The 16711-nt window shown below is 45.0% G+C and overlaps 2 protein-coding genes across 3 annotated transcripts in view; one reads left to right on the top strand and one right to left on the bottom strand.

Annotated features, from left to right (window-relative positions):
- The window catches only part of GATC (glutamyl-tRNA(Gln) amidotransferase, subunit C), a 16760-nt gene extending 6361 nt beyond the window's left edge, over positions 1–10399 (top strand). The window contains exons 3-6 of one of the 2 annotated variants that reach the window (XR_001002478.1): positions 2170–2267; positions 4412–4515; positions 6877–7676; positions 7974–10399. Coding sequence is in view for 1 of the 2 variants with exons in the window: in XM_011948557.1 (XP_011803947.1) it covers positions 4412–4515; positions 6877–6929 (157 nt within the window). In the remaining variant the exon portion in view is untranslated. Of the gene's footprint in view, positions 1–2169; positions 2268–4411; positions 4516–6876; positions 7677–7973 lie in introns of those variants that run through there. The other variant, XM_011948557.1, reaches the window with a different exon arrangement.
- Positions 8328–16711, bottom strand: part of SRSF9 (serine/arginine-rich splicing factor 9) — a 9940-nt gene continuing 1556 nt past the window's right edge. The window contains exons 5-7 of the mRNA XM_011948600.1: positions 12286–12446; positions 10593–10765; positions 8328–8821 (exon numbers count right to left, since the gene is read on the bottom strand). Coding sequence (XP_011803990.1) covers positions 8678–8821; positions 10593–10765; positions 12286–12446 — 478 coding nt within the window. The 3' untranslated portion in view covers positions 8328–8677. The remainder of the gene's footprint in view (positions 8822–10592; positions 10766–12285; positions 12447–16711) is intronic.

Raw genomic sequence — 16711 nt, 5'->3', positions numbered from 1 at the left:
TTTTTGTATTTGTAGTAGAGGCAGGGTTTCACCATGTTAGCTAGGATTGTCTCGATCTCCCGACCTCAGGTGATCCACCCACCTCAGCCTCCCAAGTAGCTGAGACTATAGGCACATGCCACCACCCATAGCTAACTTTTGCATTTTTTAGGGGAGATGGGGTTTCGCCATGTTTCCCAGGCTGGTCTCGAACTCCTGGACTTAAGCAATCCACCTCCCCCCCCGCGCCCCCAGCCTCCCGAAGTGTTGGGAATATAGATGTGAGCCACCTTGCCTGGCTCAGAACTTTTAACCAAATTAATTAGCCCCCATTCCAGTCTGCATCAAACTAGAAATAAAGTAGGAGGAAGGGAAAAGGCTTTTAGATGGAAGTAGAGGGGTCCACAAGAAGCTATTCCTTCCAGCCAGATAGCAGGAAAGAAGCTCAAAGAAAGAAAAGCAGTGGGAGAACTGTCCCATCAGTGAGTCCAAGGGCTGACGGAATCACAAATGGAGCCACTTTGTCCTCCCTGTTGACACAGCACTTTCCAATGCCATTGTAGCAGCATTTCCCACAGTTACTTAAGTTATTGTTCCTGAGTTTTAACCAGCAGGGACTTCTAGTTTACAACTGAAGTCTTTCTCAACTAGGGTTCCTCAGCCAAACGAGAACACAGAAAGATTCAAGTGACTTTTTTTCAGTTCTCCCAAGGACAGTGTATGACAAATGTTAGCTCAAACACATACGAGAGACGTTAATTTATCATCAGAATGGGTGTCTTGGGGTATATGGGCTAACTTATCTTACAGAACCTGACTGGGAAAGACAGGAGGTGAGGTAGAAGTTTAGTCAATCAGTAATTGATCTGAAAAGCTCATCTGGTCCTGTTCCATGTTTTATACAATTCTGAGGTTCAAGAAAGTGCAGCAACTCACCAAGTGAGAGGTATGCTTGCTGTACCACTGTCACAGAGACCGTGGGTTCAGGAGCCTGTAATTAAGAAAATAAAGCTAGGCATCGTGGTATACACCTGTAATCCCAGCTACTTGGGAAGCTAAGGCGGGAGGCTCACTTGAGCCCAGAAGTTTGAGACCAGCCTAGGCAACACAGCAAAACCCTGTCTCAAAAACAAAAAAAAAGGTAAAAAAAAAAAAAAAAAACCAACCCCAGAAAATGTGTCTATTTTAGGAACAATTCCATCATAACCAATAACTAAATAGAAATGTGTGGTATGTAAAGGGGTGAATTTTGTTTTCCTGGAAATTTCACTTATGCAGGAAACTTAATTACCAAACTTGATTACTTGATGATGAGTAAATAAATTAGTTGCTATTAGATCTACTCTTGGGGAAGCAGTAGCATTTAACCGCCCATTGGTGGTAGTAAAGAGTCTTCCCCAAACCTTCAAATGTTAGGCAGGTTATGCCTGATCACCAGTGCACTGAGTGGTAGGGACTGAGATGTACGGGGTGCACTAAGGCTTTCTCAAAGGAGCAGCTGCTACTCAGACCCCTCTCTTACTGCCGTGAATGCAGGCTCAGCGTTATCAGATCTTGTTTTTTAACATTTCATTTAATCTTCCCAGAAATCCTATGCAAGGAAACTGAGAGAGGATAAGTAATGTGTAGCACTGGGATCTGAATTCATCTGTACCTCGAGAGCCTAAGCTCTTAGCCTTTTTTTTTTTTTTTTCTAAAGACAGAGTCTTGCTCTGTCACCCAGGCTGGAGTGCAGTGGCATGATCTCCGCTCACTGCAAGCTCCACCTCCAGAGTTCACACCGTTCTCCCGCCTCAGCCTCTCGCTACAGGTACCCGCTACCACGCCTGGCTAATATTTTTGTGTGTTTTTAGTAGAGATGGGGTTTCACCCTGTTAGCCAGGATGGTCTCGATCTCCTGACCTCGTGATCTGCCCGTCTTGGCCTCCCAAAGTGCTGGGATTACAGGCATAAGCCACTGCGCCCGGCCTCTTAGCCATTTTTTAATACTGTCCAACAGAAACTATAAACTCCAGAAAGTCCAACAGTTACCTTTGAATGGTATAATTATGATTTTGATTTTACTTTTGTTCTCCCAAGTTTTCTTAAATGAATGCACAGTCCTTGTGTTATTACCAAAAAAAAAAATAAAAAATCTAGTGCAACTCTCTTTTGTGTGTGAGAGAGACACTGTCTCACTCTGTCACCCAGGTTGGAGTGCAATGATGCAGTCTCCGCTCACTACAAACTCTGCTTCCCACATTCAAGTGATTCTTGTGGCTCAGTCTCTCGGGTAGCTGGGATTACAGGTATGCACCACCACGCCCGGTTAACTTTTGTATTTTTAGTAGAGACAGGGTTTCACCATATTGGACAGTCTCAAACTCCTGACCTCAGGTGATCCACCCGCTTTGGCCTCCCAAAGTGCTGGGATTACAGGCTTGAACCACTGTGCCTGGAGTTTTTTTTTTTCCTTCTTGCTCTGTCACCCAGGCTGCAATGCAGTGGCGCCATCTCGGCTCACTGCAACCTCCGCCTCCTGGATTCAGGCGATTCTCCTGCCTCAGCCTCCTGAGTAGCTGGGATTACACATGCGTGCCACCACGCCTGGCTAATTTTTGTATTTTTAGTAGAGACGAGGTTTCCCCATGTTGCCCAGGCTGGTCTTGAACTCCTGAACTCAGGTGATCCACCCACCTCAGCCTCCCACAGTGCTGGGATTACATGTGGGAGCCACTGCACCCAGCCTCTTTTTTTCTTCCCCCTGCCACCCAAGAAATTTAATGTCTGAAAAGATCATACTTGTTCAAGGCTACACAGTGGCCTTGAACCGCCCGCTTCAGCCTCCCAAAGTGCTGGGATTACAGGCCTGAGACACTGCATCCAGCTGACAACTTAGTTCTTATGTGCAGCCTTAGCCCAGATGTTCCTGTCACATCTTTGTCCCTTATGCCAGGTCATATAACAGACTTCAACTTTCTAGTATTCATACTATGAATAAATATTTGTTGTGTCTAGCTTTGGGCTGGGTGCCACACAAAAAAAGAACTAGTCCTTTCCTAAAATAATCTTATTGTGATAACTTAGTTTTTTTTTTTTTTTTTTTTTGAGGCGGAGTCTTGCTCTGTCGCCCAGGCTGGAGTGGTGCAGTGGCGCGATCTCGACTCACTGCAAGCTCCGCCTCCCGGGTTCACGCCATTCTCCTGCCTCAGCCTCCTCGGTAGCTAGGACTACAAGCACCCGACACCAGGCCTGGCTAATTTTTTTGTATTTTTTAGTAAAGACGGGGCTTCACCATGTTAGCCAGGATGGTCTCGATCTCCTGACCTCGTGATCCGCCCGCCTCGGCCTCCCAAAGTGCTGGGATTACAGGCTTGAGACACCGTGCCCAGCCGACAACTTAGTTTTTATGTGTAGCCTTAGCCCAGATGTTCCTGTCACATCTTTGTCCCTCTATGACATGACTCAAATGCCATTAGGGTCTGCCCTCAGTCTGTGCCCACTCAAAGCAGGAGGAGCGTAGCTACTACTGAATACTGTATCAGTGATACAACAAACTGCTTATTTTTTTAGTCCAAGTATCTGGAAGCAGGCTTACACACTTGCACACCTTGAAACCATATGAGTGAAGCCTCATGCATATGTTCAAGCTCCTGTGTGTTTTTTACCAGTTTGCCATCTGAAGGCTTTAGTAAAGTCACTAGGTCCCATAGAACATTGGGAGATTCTTGAGCTGTTTGTGACACGTCTTGCTCAAGGGCAGCTGCACCCATCCACCAAAGTGGCTGTGGTGGAAAAAGCATTCATCTTAGGGGTACCAGATTGGGCTCAGATCCCAGGTCTGTTACTTATGAGCCAACATCCTTAAGTCACTCTTGAGGCAAGTTTGCTTCCCCATCTCTGCTTAGGTTTCTAGCTTCATTTTCCACCCCAGCAGACCACACCCCAGCCTGCTGAACTCCCTGTCCTCCTCTGAATCTCTGAGCTCTGAGTTCTCTTGCTTTGGGATTCATGCTGCTATACCTGCCAAGAAGTCCATTTCTCATACCTTCATCCCCCAATCCAGCTATTCTGAGGATGTGCTACTCACCCAGGCTGGACTAGGTACCCTTTCTATCCTTTGGCAGGCTGTGCTAACTTCTGTTAGATTTAAAATATTATTTTGTAATTGCTTTTACCTGTCCCCACCAAAAGAAAGTTGCCCATATAATCATCAAAAACTATTTGTTAAATCAATCCAGAGAAGTGATTAGCACTTCTCAGGTCTGTTGGGACAATCTATAAACTGTAGGCTGTTATTTGGTCTACTATTGATCCCAGCTTCTCTATCTTTGAATAGTGCCCATTAACTCAAGAGTATACCGCTTCCTTGTTCTCTCCTTCTTGCCCCTTCCAGCATCCCCTAAAAGCCCCATTCTCTGAGAGGGTAACCTTGAGCTTCTGGGTTTTGTAGATGTCTATACCTGAGATCCGACAATGTGGTAGAAGGCAATTGTGCTGATGAATTACTACAAAACTCCCATCGAGTCGTGGAGGAGTATTTTGTGGCCCCCCCAGGTAGGTGTTGCCCAGAGTGGTTTAACAGATAGTCTCACAGTGACCTTAAGAATGAAGCAGGAAGCGTGAGGACCAAAGATGCTATGTGAAGGCACTTTGAAAAGGATAAAGTGCATACAGATGGTGATATTAAGGTGGCAGTAGGGTCCAGGGTCATACCTCTAGGGGGCAGTTAGTAACAGGAATAAGCAAAACAGGATTGGGGGCAAGTGGGGTAAAGGTTTAGAGTGGATGGAAATCTGGAGCTCAAGATCTGCCTAAAGGGGCAGCTGACATTCCGTGTTTCTCAAAGCCACAGTTAAGACCATGCCAGATCCTGTAATCGGCTCCAACTTTCTAGTATTCATACCATGAATAAATATTTGCTAGGTCTAGCTTTGGGCGGGGTGCCACAAAATAACCAGTCCTTTCCTAAAAGAATCCTTTTTTTTTGAGATGGAATTTCACTCTTGTTGTCCAGGCTAGAGTGCAATGGTGCAATCTCAGCTCACCACAACCTCCACCTCCCGGGTTCAAGCGATTCTCCTGCCTCAGGCTCCCGAGTAGCTGGGATTACAGGCATGCACCACCACACCTGGCTAATTTTTTGTATTTGTAGTAGAGGCAGGGTTTCACCATGTTAGCTAGGATTGTCTCGATCTCCCGACCTCAGGTGATCCACCCACCTCAGCCTCCCAAAAGGAATCTTATGTGCGCCCTTAGCCCAGATGTTTCTGTCATATCTTTGCCCCTCTATGACATGATTCAAGTGCCATTAGGGTCTGCGCTCAGTGTGTGCCCACTCAAAGCAGGAGGAGCATGGCTGCTACTGTATCAGTGGTGCCAGGCAGGAATGTAAACCCGTTTCTCCAGAGAACCTGGATACCTGGCATTTTGTATGACATTTCTTTTTTTTTTTTTGAGATGGAGTTTCGCTTGGTCGCCCAGGCTTTAGTGCAATCTCGGCTCACTGCAACCTTTGCCTCCCAGGTTCAAGCAATTCTCTGCCTCAGCCTGCCTAGTAGCTGGGATTACAAGTGCCTGCCACTATGCCTGGCTAATTTTTTTGTATTTTTAGTAGAGACGGGATTTTGCCATCTTGGCCGGGCTAGTCTTGAACTCTTGACCTCGTGATCCACCCGCCCCAGCCTCCCAAAGTGCTGGGATTACAGGGGTGAGCGACTGCACCCCACTGATATTTCTTAAATTTTAAGTGCTGGCAACCAATTCAAGCCAAATTCACCATCCAAGCCAAATAAAACACACTTGCAAGCCACGTGCAGTCTGTGAGCCATCAGTTTACAACTGCTGGTGTAGAGATTTGCATCATCTACCTACTGTAAATATTTTAAATAGAAGCTTTAAAATTACTCTGGGCTGACAGTAAAATCTAGAACCTTGGATAGGTTGACTGTTTTTATCTCCTCTGCAGGTAGGTGAGTACTGGAGTTGTTGTACTACCCCTCTGGGCATCTGGGAGTGGGACTAGCCAAAAGCAGTCAGGTAGACTGCTAAGTGCCAACTTCCAGTTCAGCATATCCCCTGAGGGAGAATCATTCTGAGCAGACTCCACGTAAGACATTGATCCTGGTCAGCTCAAGGTGCCAGTTAAAGGCAGGCTCTGGTTGAAGCAAAGATGGGAAAGAAAGCTAGAAAATGTGTGAACTAAACTTTTTTGAGACGGAGTCTTGCTCTGTTGCCCAGGCTGGAGTGCAGTGGTGCAATCTTGGCTCATTGCAAGCTCCACCTCCCAGGTTCATGCCAGTCTCCTGCCTCAGCCTCCCAAGTAGCTGAGACTACAGGCGACCACCACCATGCCCAGCTAATTTTTTGTATTTTTAGTAGAGATGGGGTTTCACTGTATTAGCCAGGATGGTCTCCATCTCCTGACCCCGTGAGCTGCCCGCCTCGGCCTCTCAAAGTGCTGGGATTACAGGTGTGAGCCACCGTGCCTGGCCATGAGCTACTTTTATCATGCCTCCAATCCACTAAATCACCTGGTAACTGTGGAGAGAAAGGAGACTGTCCATCTCAGAGCCTGATAGTTGTGGCTTCAGACATATCTATTGATCAGACATGCTGTCTCCCACGCAGAACCTTACTTCAGACTTCTTGGGACCACCTGAGTTCATGGTCATGGTCAGTCTTTCCTTCTACTCCTATCTGCATATTAGTGGCTAATACCTGTCTGCTCCTTACTGAAAAAGGTGAATGTGGCTTCACTTAGAATTGATTCTTTCAGATACTCCGAGTTAGGAAAACAAGGTAGTAGCTATATTTACTTCCGTATTTTCCATGAGAAACTAAGTGATCAGTTAGCTCAGTAGAGCCAGCTAGGCAGCAGGCTCAGCTATAACATTCTCTTTTGTTATTTTCAAACAGGTAATATCTCTTTGCCAAAGCTGGATGAACAAGAGCCATTCCCACACAGCTGAGTAGCTCATTCTGGAAGGGGGTACTCTGTGTGGAAGCACAATGACAGTATTTTCTTACTGTGAACACTAATGTTCCTGCTTTTTTCAGTCACCTGAAAAAATGGATGCTCAAGCATTTCTTAACAGATTCTTCTGAAGACACAATTGGGAAAGATCTGGCCCCAAAAATGAGTTCCTGATGCTAACTGAGGTGAAAGGAAAGCGAAAGTCAGCTTCCAGGGAATTCACTTAACAAGACTATTCAGTATGGAAGACATTATTTATCTGCCTTTAACTCCTCCCAAAGGACTGTTTCAACTGCATGAAAGTGTCTTCTATCTACGTAACTGGTAGATGGAGCATCTTGATCACTATATGACAACCCTGGCTGTCATTTTTAGTTGCCATCTGCAGTGATTTGAGCAGCCCTATTTTTACCAAACATACCTGAATTTGTTCCTGGGCTCCCACTCTCTTCCTAGAAAAGGGCTACCTTCCTACTAAGGTCTGAAGAGTGTTCAAAATAGACTAGAGCTTGGGAATGCCTAATCTAGAACTATCTGCCATCCCACAAAGTGATTATATGCCAAAAGGATACTAGTCATACGTAGTGTTTCTCTTTCTGAAGAGAGAACTTATCCTAAAATTAGCCCTGGGTCTGGGAAAAAGGAGCCCTCTCCACCCCCAAAATGATTATTAAATTGAGATAAGTCCAAGATAAAACTCAGGATACCAAGGATAAATGAAACTTATTTAGGGATAAAAGTGATAGAATCAGAGTTTTTCCTCTAACCAAACTGCCAAAGTTGGTTTTGGCTAAGAATTTCCCAATAATATTTACGTTGCTTGTCATTTTTTTAGTTTTCTGAGACAGGGCCTCACTCTGTCACCCAGACTGGAGTGCAGTGGTGTGATCAAAGATAATTTGCAGCCTCCTGGGCTCAAGTGATCCTCCCACCTCAGCCTCCTAAGTAACTGGGACTATGTATGTGCATCACCACATCCAGTTAATTGTTTTTTTAAGTAGAGATGGGGTCTTGCTATGTTGCCTATCTGCTCTTGAACTCCTGGCCTCAAGGGATCCTCCGGCATGCCTTGGCCTCCCAAAGTGCTGGGATCACAGGCATAAGCCACCGTGTGTTTATTTTTCCCATTCCCTTCCTTTATCTGCAATGCTTTTTTCTTCAAGGCAGCCTAATTTACAAGCTTGGCCTTGAATTAAAAGAGAACCCAGAACCCGTTCTTTGAGTTTACATTCTCAAACCAGTATCAGCAACTATCTATCACCATATAAATAAAGTTATCTACCCCTGCTCCTTACTAACTGGGTACAAGTTATTACAACTCAGTGATTTTTAAAATTAGTGTGCCTATTTTGTGAAATCTGTGTACTTAATCAAGGACAACCACACATGTCAATTACTAAACGTTTAAAATATATTTCTAAACAGAATGGGCCGACTCAGTCACAGTAACTGTTGATCTCCATAGTAGAGCAACCCACAAAGACAGAACTGATTTTTTTCCCATAATCAGGGGTGAAAAATATACAACTTGTTTCTGAACCAAAACCACAATTTCTGCAGTTTAAAATGTTTCACTGCTAATATGGCCCTGGTAGAAATTATGTAGGTTTTTTTTCTTCTTTAAAAAAAAAAAAAATTAAAAAAATTTCCTAAGACACTAAATCCTCAATCTGGAATGTAGATTCTGAGCACAAAGCAGCTCAGTTAACCTAAAAAATAAAGAAAAAATTCCCATCACCTGTCTCAGTAGGGCCTGAAAGGAGAGAAGTAGTGTGGGGAACCCCTGCTTTGGTATGGAGAGTCACGGCCCCTTGACCCAGACCGAGACCGTGAGTAGCCATAGCTGGTGCTTCTCTCAGGATAAACTCGGATGTAGGAAGTTTCACCCTGAAATGCAAACAAAAACAAAAAGAGTAATGGGGAAAAAAATCAGAGCCAGAAGAATAAGCAAACCAACGTCTAACAATAATAGTTAAATATTGAGCACTTACTGTGTACTCTGTACCTGGCATTAGGCTATCTCATTAAACCCTCATAACATTATGAGGTAGGTACTCTTACTATCCCACTTCAAGAATGAAGAAAATTAAGACTTAAATTATATCATTTGCCCAAGGTAACACAATAAATGCCAGTTTGACATGTTGATATTCAATTAACTATTATAAACAATATATCTGAATTACTGCCATTGACCCCCCTTCAAAGCTAAGAATTGGAAAGGATCTCAGGGGTCATATGGTTTAATCCCCTGCCACCTCATATATGCATCTTTGGATGCGCATCTATGGAAGGAGCTAACCTGTATTAATACCTTCCAGGTGTGAGGACCTGAGCTAGATGCTTTAGATGTTATCCTCTTGCTCTAGATTCCTGACAAGTCTTGTGAAGGTGCTATTATGTGACCATTTTGCCCATGAAGGAATCAAGGTTCCAAGAGTAGTTAAGGTAAGGAATTAATAAGCAGCAAAGGAGTCATGTCCAGGCTGACTTGTCCCCAGGCCCTCTGCCTTCAGCCAGCATTCTCAGAAGGTCCTAAGATGCCAAGGGGAAAGAACCCGGATGCTTTTTCACCTTAGGTGAAAGTCAATAATTGGAGTTACCCTTTCTGAGGCCCTGCTTTGCAGTGTAACTGAGGATCAGGTGCTGTTCTATTTCTGCTCCAAATTCAAGTCCTAGAGGACAGTCTGAACAAAAGCATCATTAAACCATGGAAGGACCAACCTCTAAGCCAAACACTAGGGAATTATATGAATCCTCAGAAAAAGAAATGAGCCCAGAGACCTGTGTCCCCAAACATCTGTAAATCTCACAGTAAGGCAGGACAGAATAACCAGAAAAAATGTCCAATTGGTGGTCTGGTTTCTGGTCTCAGTGGTACCAAAGGGATAGTCTCAAACTGAGATCCAAAACAGCAGCTGCTTTCCTACAAGGAAGGACATCAAGAACTACTGAGTCTCAAGGGTGAGATAATTAACCACAAGAAAATGTCACGGTTTAGCCTGGCCCAGCGGTGCATGCCTGCAGTCCCAACTACTGGAGAGGCTGAGGTGGGAGGGCTGCTTGGGCCCAGGAGTTCAAGGTCAGCCTGGGCAATATAATGAGACTCTGTCTCTAAAATCAAAAATTAGAGAAATATAAAAATTATAAAATTAAAAAAGAAAATGTCATGATAGCTCAGGTTTCAGAGAGGATCCTGCACTACTCTGGGAAAAAAGTGAAGTGACAGCTCAGCCCTGACAGCAGGACCTAGAAGGGCTGAGATGAAGAGGCTGTGGCCTGTAGAGCTCAGCCTAGATCCACAGGAGGGGCAGCTGAGTTCACAGAGGGATACTGCCATTTAAGCTGGTTGTGAATGGGGTGATATCAAGACCAACTGCACTAGTATTCTCTCCAGGTTACAAATACCATGATCAAACTGTTATGTGATACTAATATGCAGAATAAAGCATATTAAAAAACAAACAATGCATACTTCTCTCAGCTATGACCCTGAAGGACTTAGGCATAGCAAATTCCATGGCTTTGTCCACCTAAGATAGATCTCTTATGGTACTGTGAGGTTACCAAATGGCATGGCCTCTTGCTTACCTCTGCTAGGTCAGGTTCAAGTGGAGTGATTTGAGTACAAGCTCCTCAACAGAAGCCAAGGACCCACCTCATGAGAGCGGAATTTGGTGTCATCCAGTTTACGCAGGGCATATTCCATGTCTTCTTTTCTGAGATACTCGACCATCCCCACTCCATCCTTCTGCACATCAGCATAACAGACATCCCCAGCTTCTCGCATGTGATCCTTCAGGTCCTGCCAGCTGCCTGATGGAGGAAGTCCTAGGCATGGAGAACATAAGAAAGCCCACATCCTTCAGCTATGTTAACTGCCCTGTTAAGAGCCAGCAATACCTACGGTCCCTTCTCCATGATCACTTAAATCCTGAGGGTCCCCAAATCATAAACCTTGATAAGGGACATGAAATCAGAAAAGAGCACTGAAGTACATGTGGTAAATAAACCACCTTGAGAAGCTGGTTTTAAGTCCATCTTCCAGAGACCAGACCTTTTCAACAGAGCAAGAAGTCTATCCCATTTCAGGTATAGTATCTGAGAGTTCATAGCCTCTTTCTTTGTCCTTTAAAATCAATGCCAAACTCCTAATACTTTGAGTTCCAACTTTTTCCATTATGAAATTTAACAGTACCAATTATTTATTGCTTGACAGGGTTTCACAGGACATGGGAATTTTGAAACCAGACAACGAAATAACCAAAGAGTAGCTGAAGGTAACAATACAACAACAAAAAATCTGGTTTGTTTTCTTATAGGTGTGAATGACAAACTATACAGAGTACCTCTTAAAAGATCACCAACATTCTTCAATACAGTGGGGGGGAAGGTAAGACTCAGATGCTAAAACTAGTCGGGAGTCATACAACCCTACCTGATGTCATGAAAGGGAAATGTGCTCCTGCTCTCAAAGGCTGTGTTTACTGCTCACAGCTCAGGACTGCAGCCATTTCCTAATAGTTTTCTAAGCAGGATTTCAGAGCAGCATGGAGAGAAAAAAAGATAATGTATGACATCATGAAGGAGGGAATAGAGTTCTGGGGTTAAAAAATTACAAAGGGACACAAGGTAGGCAGATACTGAAAGTATCACTATTTAAGCACATAGGAGTATGCTGTGACTGTGTGACATTCACATCTTAAAAAGGTGCCACGCTCCTTGATATATTTCAATCCACCAGGGCCCTAAAACTCCCATGCAATATGCAGAAGGCCCCAGGTCTTTCCAGTGTGTTAATATTTTGAAGACAGATAAACCTCCCAGTTTAGCATTTCATCACTTATAAACACTAGACAGAAATAGTCTATACTTTCCAATAAAATCTCTAAGACTCCAAGTTACGGGGTTTTAAAAAATATTTAATTCTAAAACCACCACAAAATCTGATCTTCTTCAAGATCCGAGGCTGGCTAAGTTGTTCAAATCTGGCTCCTGAAATGCCTTTCTACCATGTCTGATGCCAAGTATATTCCAAAAGAAGAGTCTTTAGAATTGTAGCTCAAGGGGTTTTCCCATTATCTTCCCTTCTCACCACTAGAAAACTCCTTTACAAGAAGTATGTTTATGTTCTTCCAAGGCTGCACTCCCAGCGCAATTTCATTTGCAGGATACTTGCCTCATTGGCAATCCAGGGCAGGGCTTCAGACTGGCACTGCACACAGGCTATTGAAAAGAAAGCCCCAGTGTCCCATGCACTGAAGAATCACAGTTATCATTTCTTGGAAGACAGACTCTGTGTTAAGTAGTATTTCACATGTATCATCTCATTCTGTTTGAAAGGAACATACCTGAAACAAGAACTCGGAAATCAGATCTTCTTGTAGGAGGCCCATTCCTCCCACCACGGGGCCACCCACCCCGACCTCCATAAGTCCTGGGGAACTCCACACGAAGCCGACACTGGCCATAATCATAACCATTTCTTCCATAAATAGCATCCTCTGCATCTCTGCAAAAAAAAAAAGTAAAGTTTGGAGTTAGTGCTGTTCAGGAGGCCAAGTGACTTTCCAGTGAGGGGCATGAATAGTAAGCATAAAAGGGAAACCAAGAGTGAAGAAAAAAACACACAAATCAGGATCTTGATGCACTTCTGCTTCAGTCTGGAGACGTTTCATGATACTGGAATTAACCTTTACAGCTGTCACACACAGTTTTAGAGGTATGAAATTATAATGAATGAGCAAACAGATTACTTCTAAGAGGGCTAATTCAGAGAAAAAAAAAAGAATCAACTGCTGACAGATTATTGATTTTGCCAATAAACCACCAGTGTTTTTCTAACCTTGGTGAGCATTTTCTCAAAAAGCACACCACACACTAACACCTTAATATTTTTCTACAAGGCCTAGTGCCATAAAGTCTATGGAAATAAAAAGTAGCCAGTTAGCCAGACATGGTGTTGTACGCCTGTAGTCCCAGCTACTTGAGAGGCTGAGATGGGAGTACAGAGCTGAGATCACACTACTGTACTCCAGCCTGGATGACAGAGACTCTATCTCAAAAAAAAGAAAAAGAAAGTAGCCAGTTGGAGAGCAGAGTATTTGAGAGTAAATAAAGTAGCTGGGCATGATGTTTGAGCCCAGGTCAAGGCCAGCCTGGGTAATACAGTGAGACCCTGTCTTTAAAAAAAAATAAGGCTCGGCCGGGCGCGGTGGCTCAAGCCTGTAATCCTAGCACTTTGGGAGGCCGAGACGGGTGGATCACGAGGTCAGGAGATCGAGACCATCCTGGCTAACACGGTGAAACCCCGTCTACTAAAAAATACAAAAAACTAGCTGGGCGAGGTGGCAGGCGCCTGTAGTCCCAGCTTACTCGGGAGGCTGAGGCAGGAGAATGGCGTAAACCCCGGAGGCGGAGCTTGCAGTGAGCTGAGATCCGGCCACTACACTCCAGCCTGGGCGACAGAGCAAGACTCCGTCTCAAAAAAAAAAAAAAAAAAAAGGCTCAGAGGACAAAAGACAAATGCAAATGAGTGTTTTGTGATGAATGTGGAACTCTTTTTTTTTTTTGAAACAGGGTCTTTTTTTTTTTGAAACAGAGTAGTCACCAAGGCTGAGTGCAGTGGCTGGAGCATAACTCACTGCAGATTCTAACTCTTGGGCTCAAGCAATCCTCCCACCTCAGCCTCCTGAATAGCTAGGGCCACAGGCGTGTACCACTGCACCCAGCTAATTTTTGGATTTTTTTGTAGAAAGAGGTCTCCCTATGTTGGCCAGCCTGGTCTTGAACTCATGGGCTCAGGCGATCCTTCCCCTCAGTCTCCCAAAGCGCTAGGATTACAGGCATAAGCCACCGCGCCTGGCCTTGGAACTCTAAAGTGTACCTTTCAGCATGGTTTGGAGAACTATTTTGTCAAAAAACTCTCTGGATACAATTTTGCCAAAAGAGATAAATATTCAATAAAATTACTTTAAGTCTTTCCTAGGATTCTAGGAGAGTCAGGAATGCCACGCTGATTCTCCAGTATTGGATGGTAGAATGTATGACCTTGGAGCTTGGGTGGACAAGAGGAACTGAATGTGCTAATGAAGGCACTGTTCAGTGTCACAGGCACATAATCACTTGTAAGATTTTAGGACTAAAAGCAACAAGGACCACATCCAGTGCAACCTTGACCACATAAAATGCAGACTGGGAGAAGCAGAACTGCTAGGATGTCAGAACAGACTCTGAATAAAAATTGACCTGCATTCAGGTCGGGCGCAGTGGCTCATGCCTGTAATCCCAGCACTTTGGGAGGTTGAGGCAGGCGGATCACTTGAGGTTAGGAGCTTGAGACCAGTCTGGGCAACATGGGGAAACCCCTTGTCTCTACTAAAAAGATAAAAATTAGCTGGGCATGGAGGTGCGCAGTTGTAATCCCAGCTACTCAGGAAGCTGAGGCAGGAGAATCGCTTGAACCCAGGAGGCGAAGGTTGCGGTGAGCTGAGACTGTGCCACTACACTCCAGCCTGCGCCACAGAGCGAGACTCCATCTCAATAAATACAATAAATAAATAAATAAAATTAGCCTGCATTCAAATCATTATTCTGCAAATTACTAGTAGTCATCTCTGGGTAAGTGTTTAATCAAGTTTTTACATCTCTAATGTGAATAGTATGCCTATCTCACAGGATTATTATAATGGTTAAATAAGATACTACATGAAATGCTTTGCTTGAATCTTCACATCTAGTGACACCAAAAAATAGTTTTTCTATTATGAAAGGAATGAGGGAAGATGACAATGTAGCATATCATATAGTAAGTCTGCATTCAAAGAACAGAAGAGGGAGTTCAAGTCCATTGATCCCGGCCTGGCATGGTGGCTGAGGCCTGTAATCTCAGCACTTTGGGAGCCCAAAGCAGGTGGATCACTTGAGGTTAGGAGTTCAAGACAAACCTGGTAAACATGGAGAAACCCCATCTCTGCTGAACATACAAAAATCAGCCAGGCATGATGGAGGGCGCCTGTAATCCCAGCTACTGGGAAGCTGAGGCAGAAGAATCGCTTGAACCTGGGAGGTGGAGGTTGCGGTGAGCTGAGATAGCAACATCGCACTCCAGCCTGGGCGACAAGAGCAAAATTCCGTCTCAAAAAAATAAAAAGAAAAAAATCCCTTGATCCCTTACTAGCTTTCTCTCTTTTTCTTTTTTTTGAGATGAGTCTTGCTCTGTCACCAGGCTGGAATGCAGTGGCGCCATCTCGGCTCACTGCAACCTCTGACTCCCCGGTTCAAGCGATTCTCCTGCCTCAGCCTCCCAAGTAGCTGGGACTACAGGTGCGCGCCATTACGCCCAGCTCATTTTTGTATTTTTAGTAGAAACGGGGTTTCACCATGTTGGCTAGGGTGGTCTCGATCTCTTGACCTTGTGATCCGCCTGCCTCGGCCTCCCAGTGCTGGGACTGCCACTAGCTTTCTCTTTTATCAGTAACTCTAAATCCTCAATATCCTGATCTGTAAAATCTGGTTAACCACACAGGACAGGTGAGGTGGCTCACGCCTGTAACCCCAGCACTCTGGGAGGCCGAGGAAGGCGGATCACCTGATGTCGTTCGAAACCAGCCTGACCAACATAGAGAAACCCCGTCTCTACTAAAAATACAAAAAAATTAGCCAGACGTGGTGGCGCATGCCTATAATCCCAGCTACTCGGGAGGCTGAGGCAGGAGAATCGCTTGAACCCAGGAGGCAGAGGTTGCGGTGGGCCGAGATCGCACCACTGCATTCCAGCCCAGGGAACAAGAGTGAAACCCCATCTCAAGAAAAAAAGAAAAGAAAAAACAAAAACAAAAAGAAACAGTACCTGCACCTCATGAATTGTTAAAAACACTAAATACAGGCTGGGCGGGTTGCTCACGCCTGTAATCCTAACACTTTGATCCGCTGAGACGGGTGGATCACCTGAGCTCAGGAGTTCGAGACCAGCCTGGGAAACATGGTGAAACCCCCTATTTTATCAATCTAAAAAAAATAAGGAAATAAAAAAAGTTAAATACACACCATGACACTCCACCCATAGCAACTGTTGAAAAACCACGAAGGGCACGGTTACCAAATAAGCGAGGCATAGCCTTCTCCGGCTTAGGGGTAAAAATGCCCAGTTCCGGTTTTGAGGCAAATGAGGAGATACTAGGGACGAGCTGTCAGAGTCGACTCTTCAGCCATCAAAGCCTCGCGGTGCTTCCTGCCTGCCCTTCCTCAGGTGCTCTCCTTGCCCTATCAATAAGTCCACCCCAGGTAGGCCGGACACCCTACGAACATTTCGTGTTCCCTGGGAGCAAATGATGCTAGGAAAACAGGGTGCGGGCTCTTATTTGACCAGAGTGCAGTGACCAGGTCAGCACCACAGCTGCTAACCACCACCAACCACAGTTTTGAAAGTTCCTCGGCTTTTTCCGGCCTGAGGGCCGACGCTGTTTGCAAAATCACAAACACTCCTTAGAGCCGGGTTAGGAATCTCGAGTTTCCAAATCCCTGGAACCTTTAGCATCTCGCCAAACCTCCCTCATTAAAGGAGGGAAGTGAAATCAGAGCCCCACTCCGGCTGTTTTAGAAGTTTTCCCAAACCCCTGATCCCTTGACAAAGTCCGGGCCCCGGCCTGGCGGGGCGGGGCGCGCGAACGGCGAGCTGTTCCACCAGAGACCCCTCCACGACCTCCAGCGGCATCCGCGACCCTGCAGCTTGCTCTCCAGTCACGGCGAGCTCCGGCCGGGGAAGGGGCGGCGGGA

This window comes from Colobus angolensis, unplaced genomic scaffold, assembly GCF_000951035.1.
Source record: "Colobus angolensis palliatus isolate OR3802 unplaced genomic scaffold, Cang.pa_1.0 Scaffold28, whole genome shotgun sequence".
Lineage (NCBI taxonomy): Eukaryota > Metazoa > Chordata > Mammalia > Primates > Cercopithecidae > Colobus > Colobus angolensis.
This window is presented reverse-complemented; position numbering and strand designations above follow the sequence as displayed.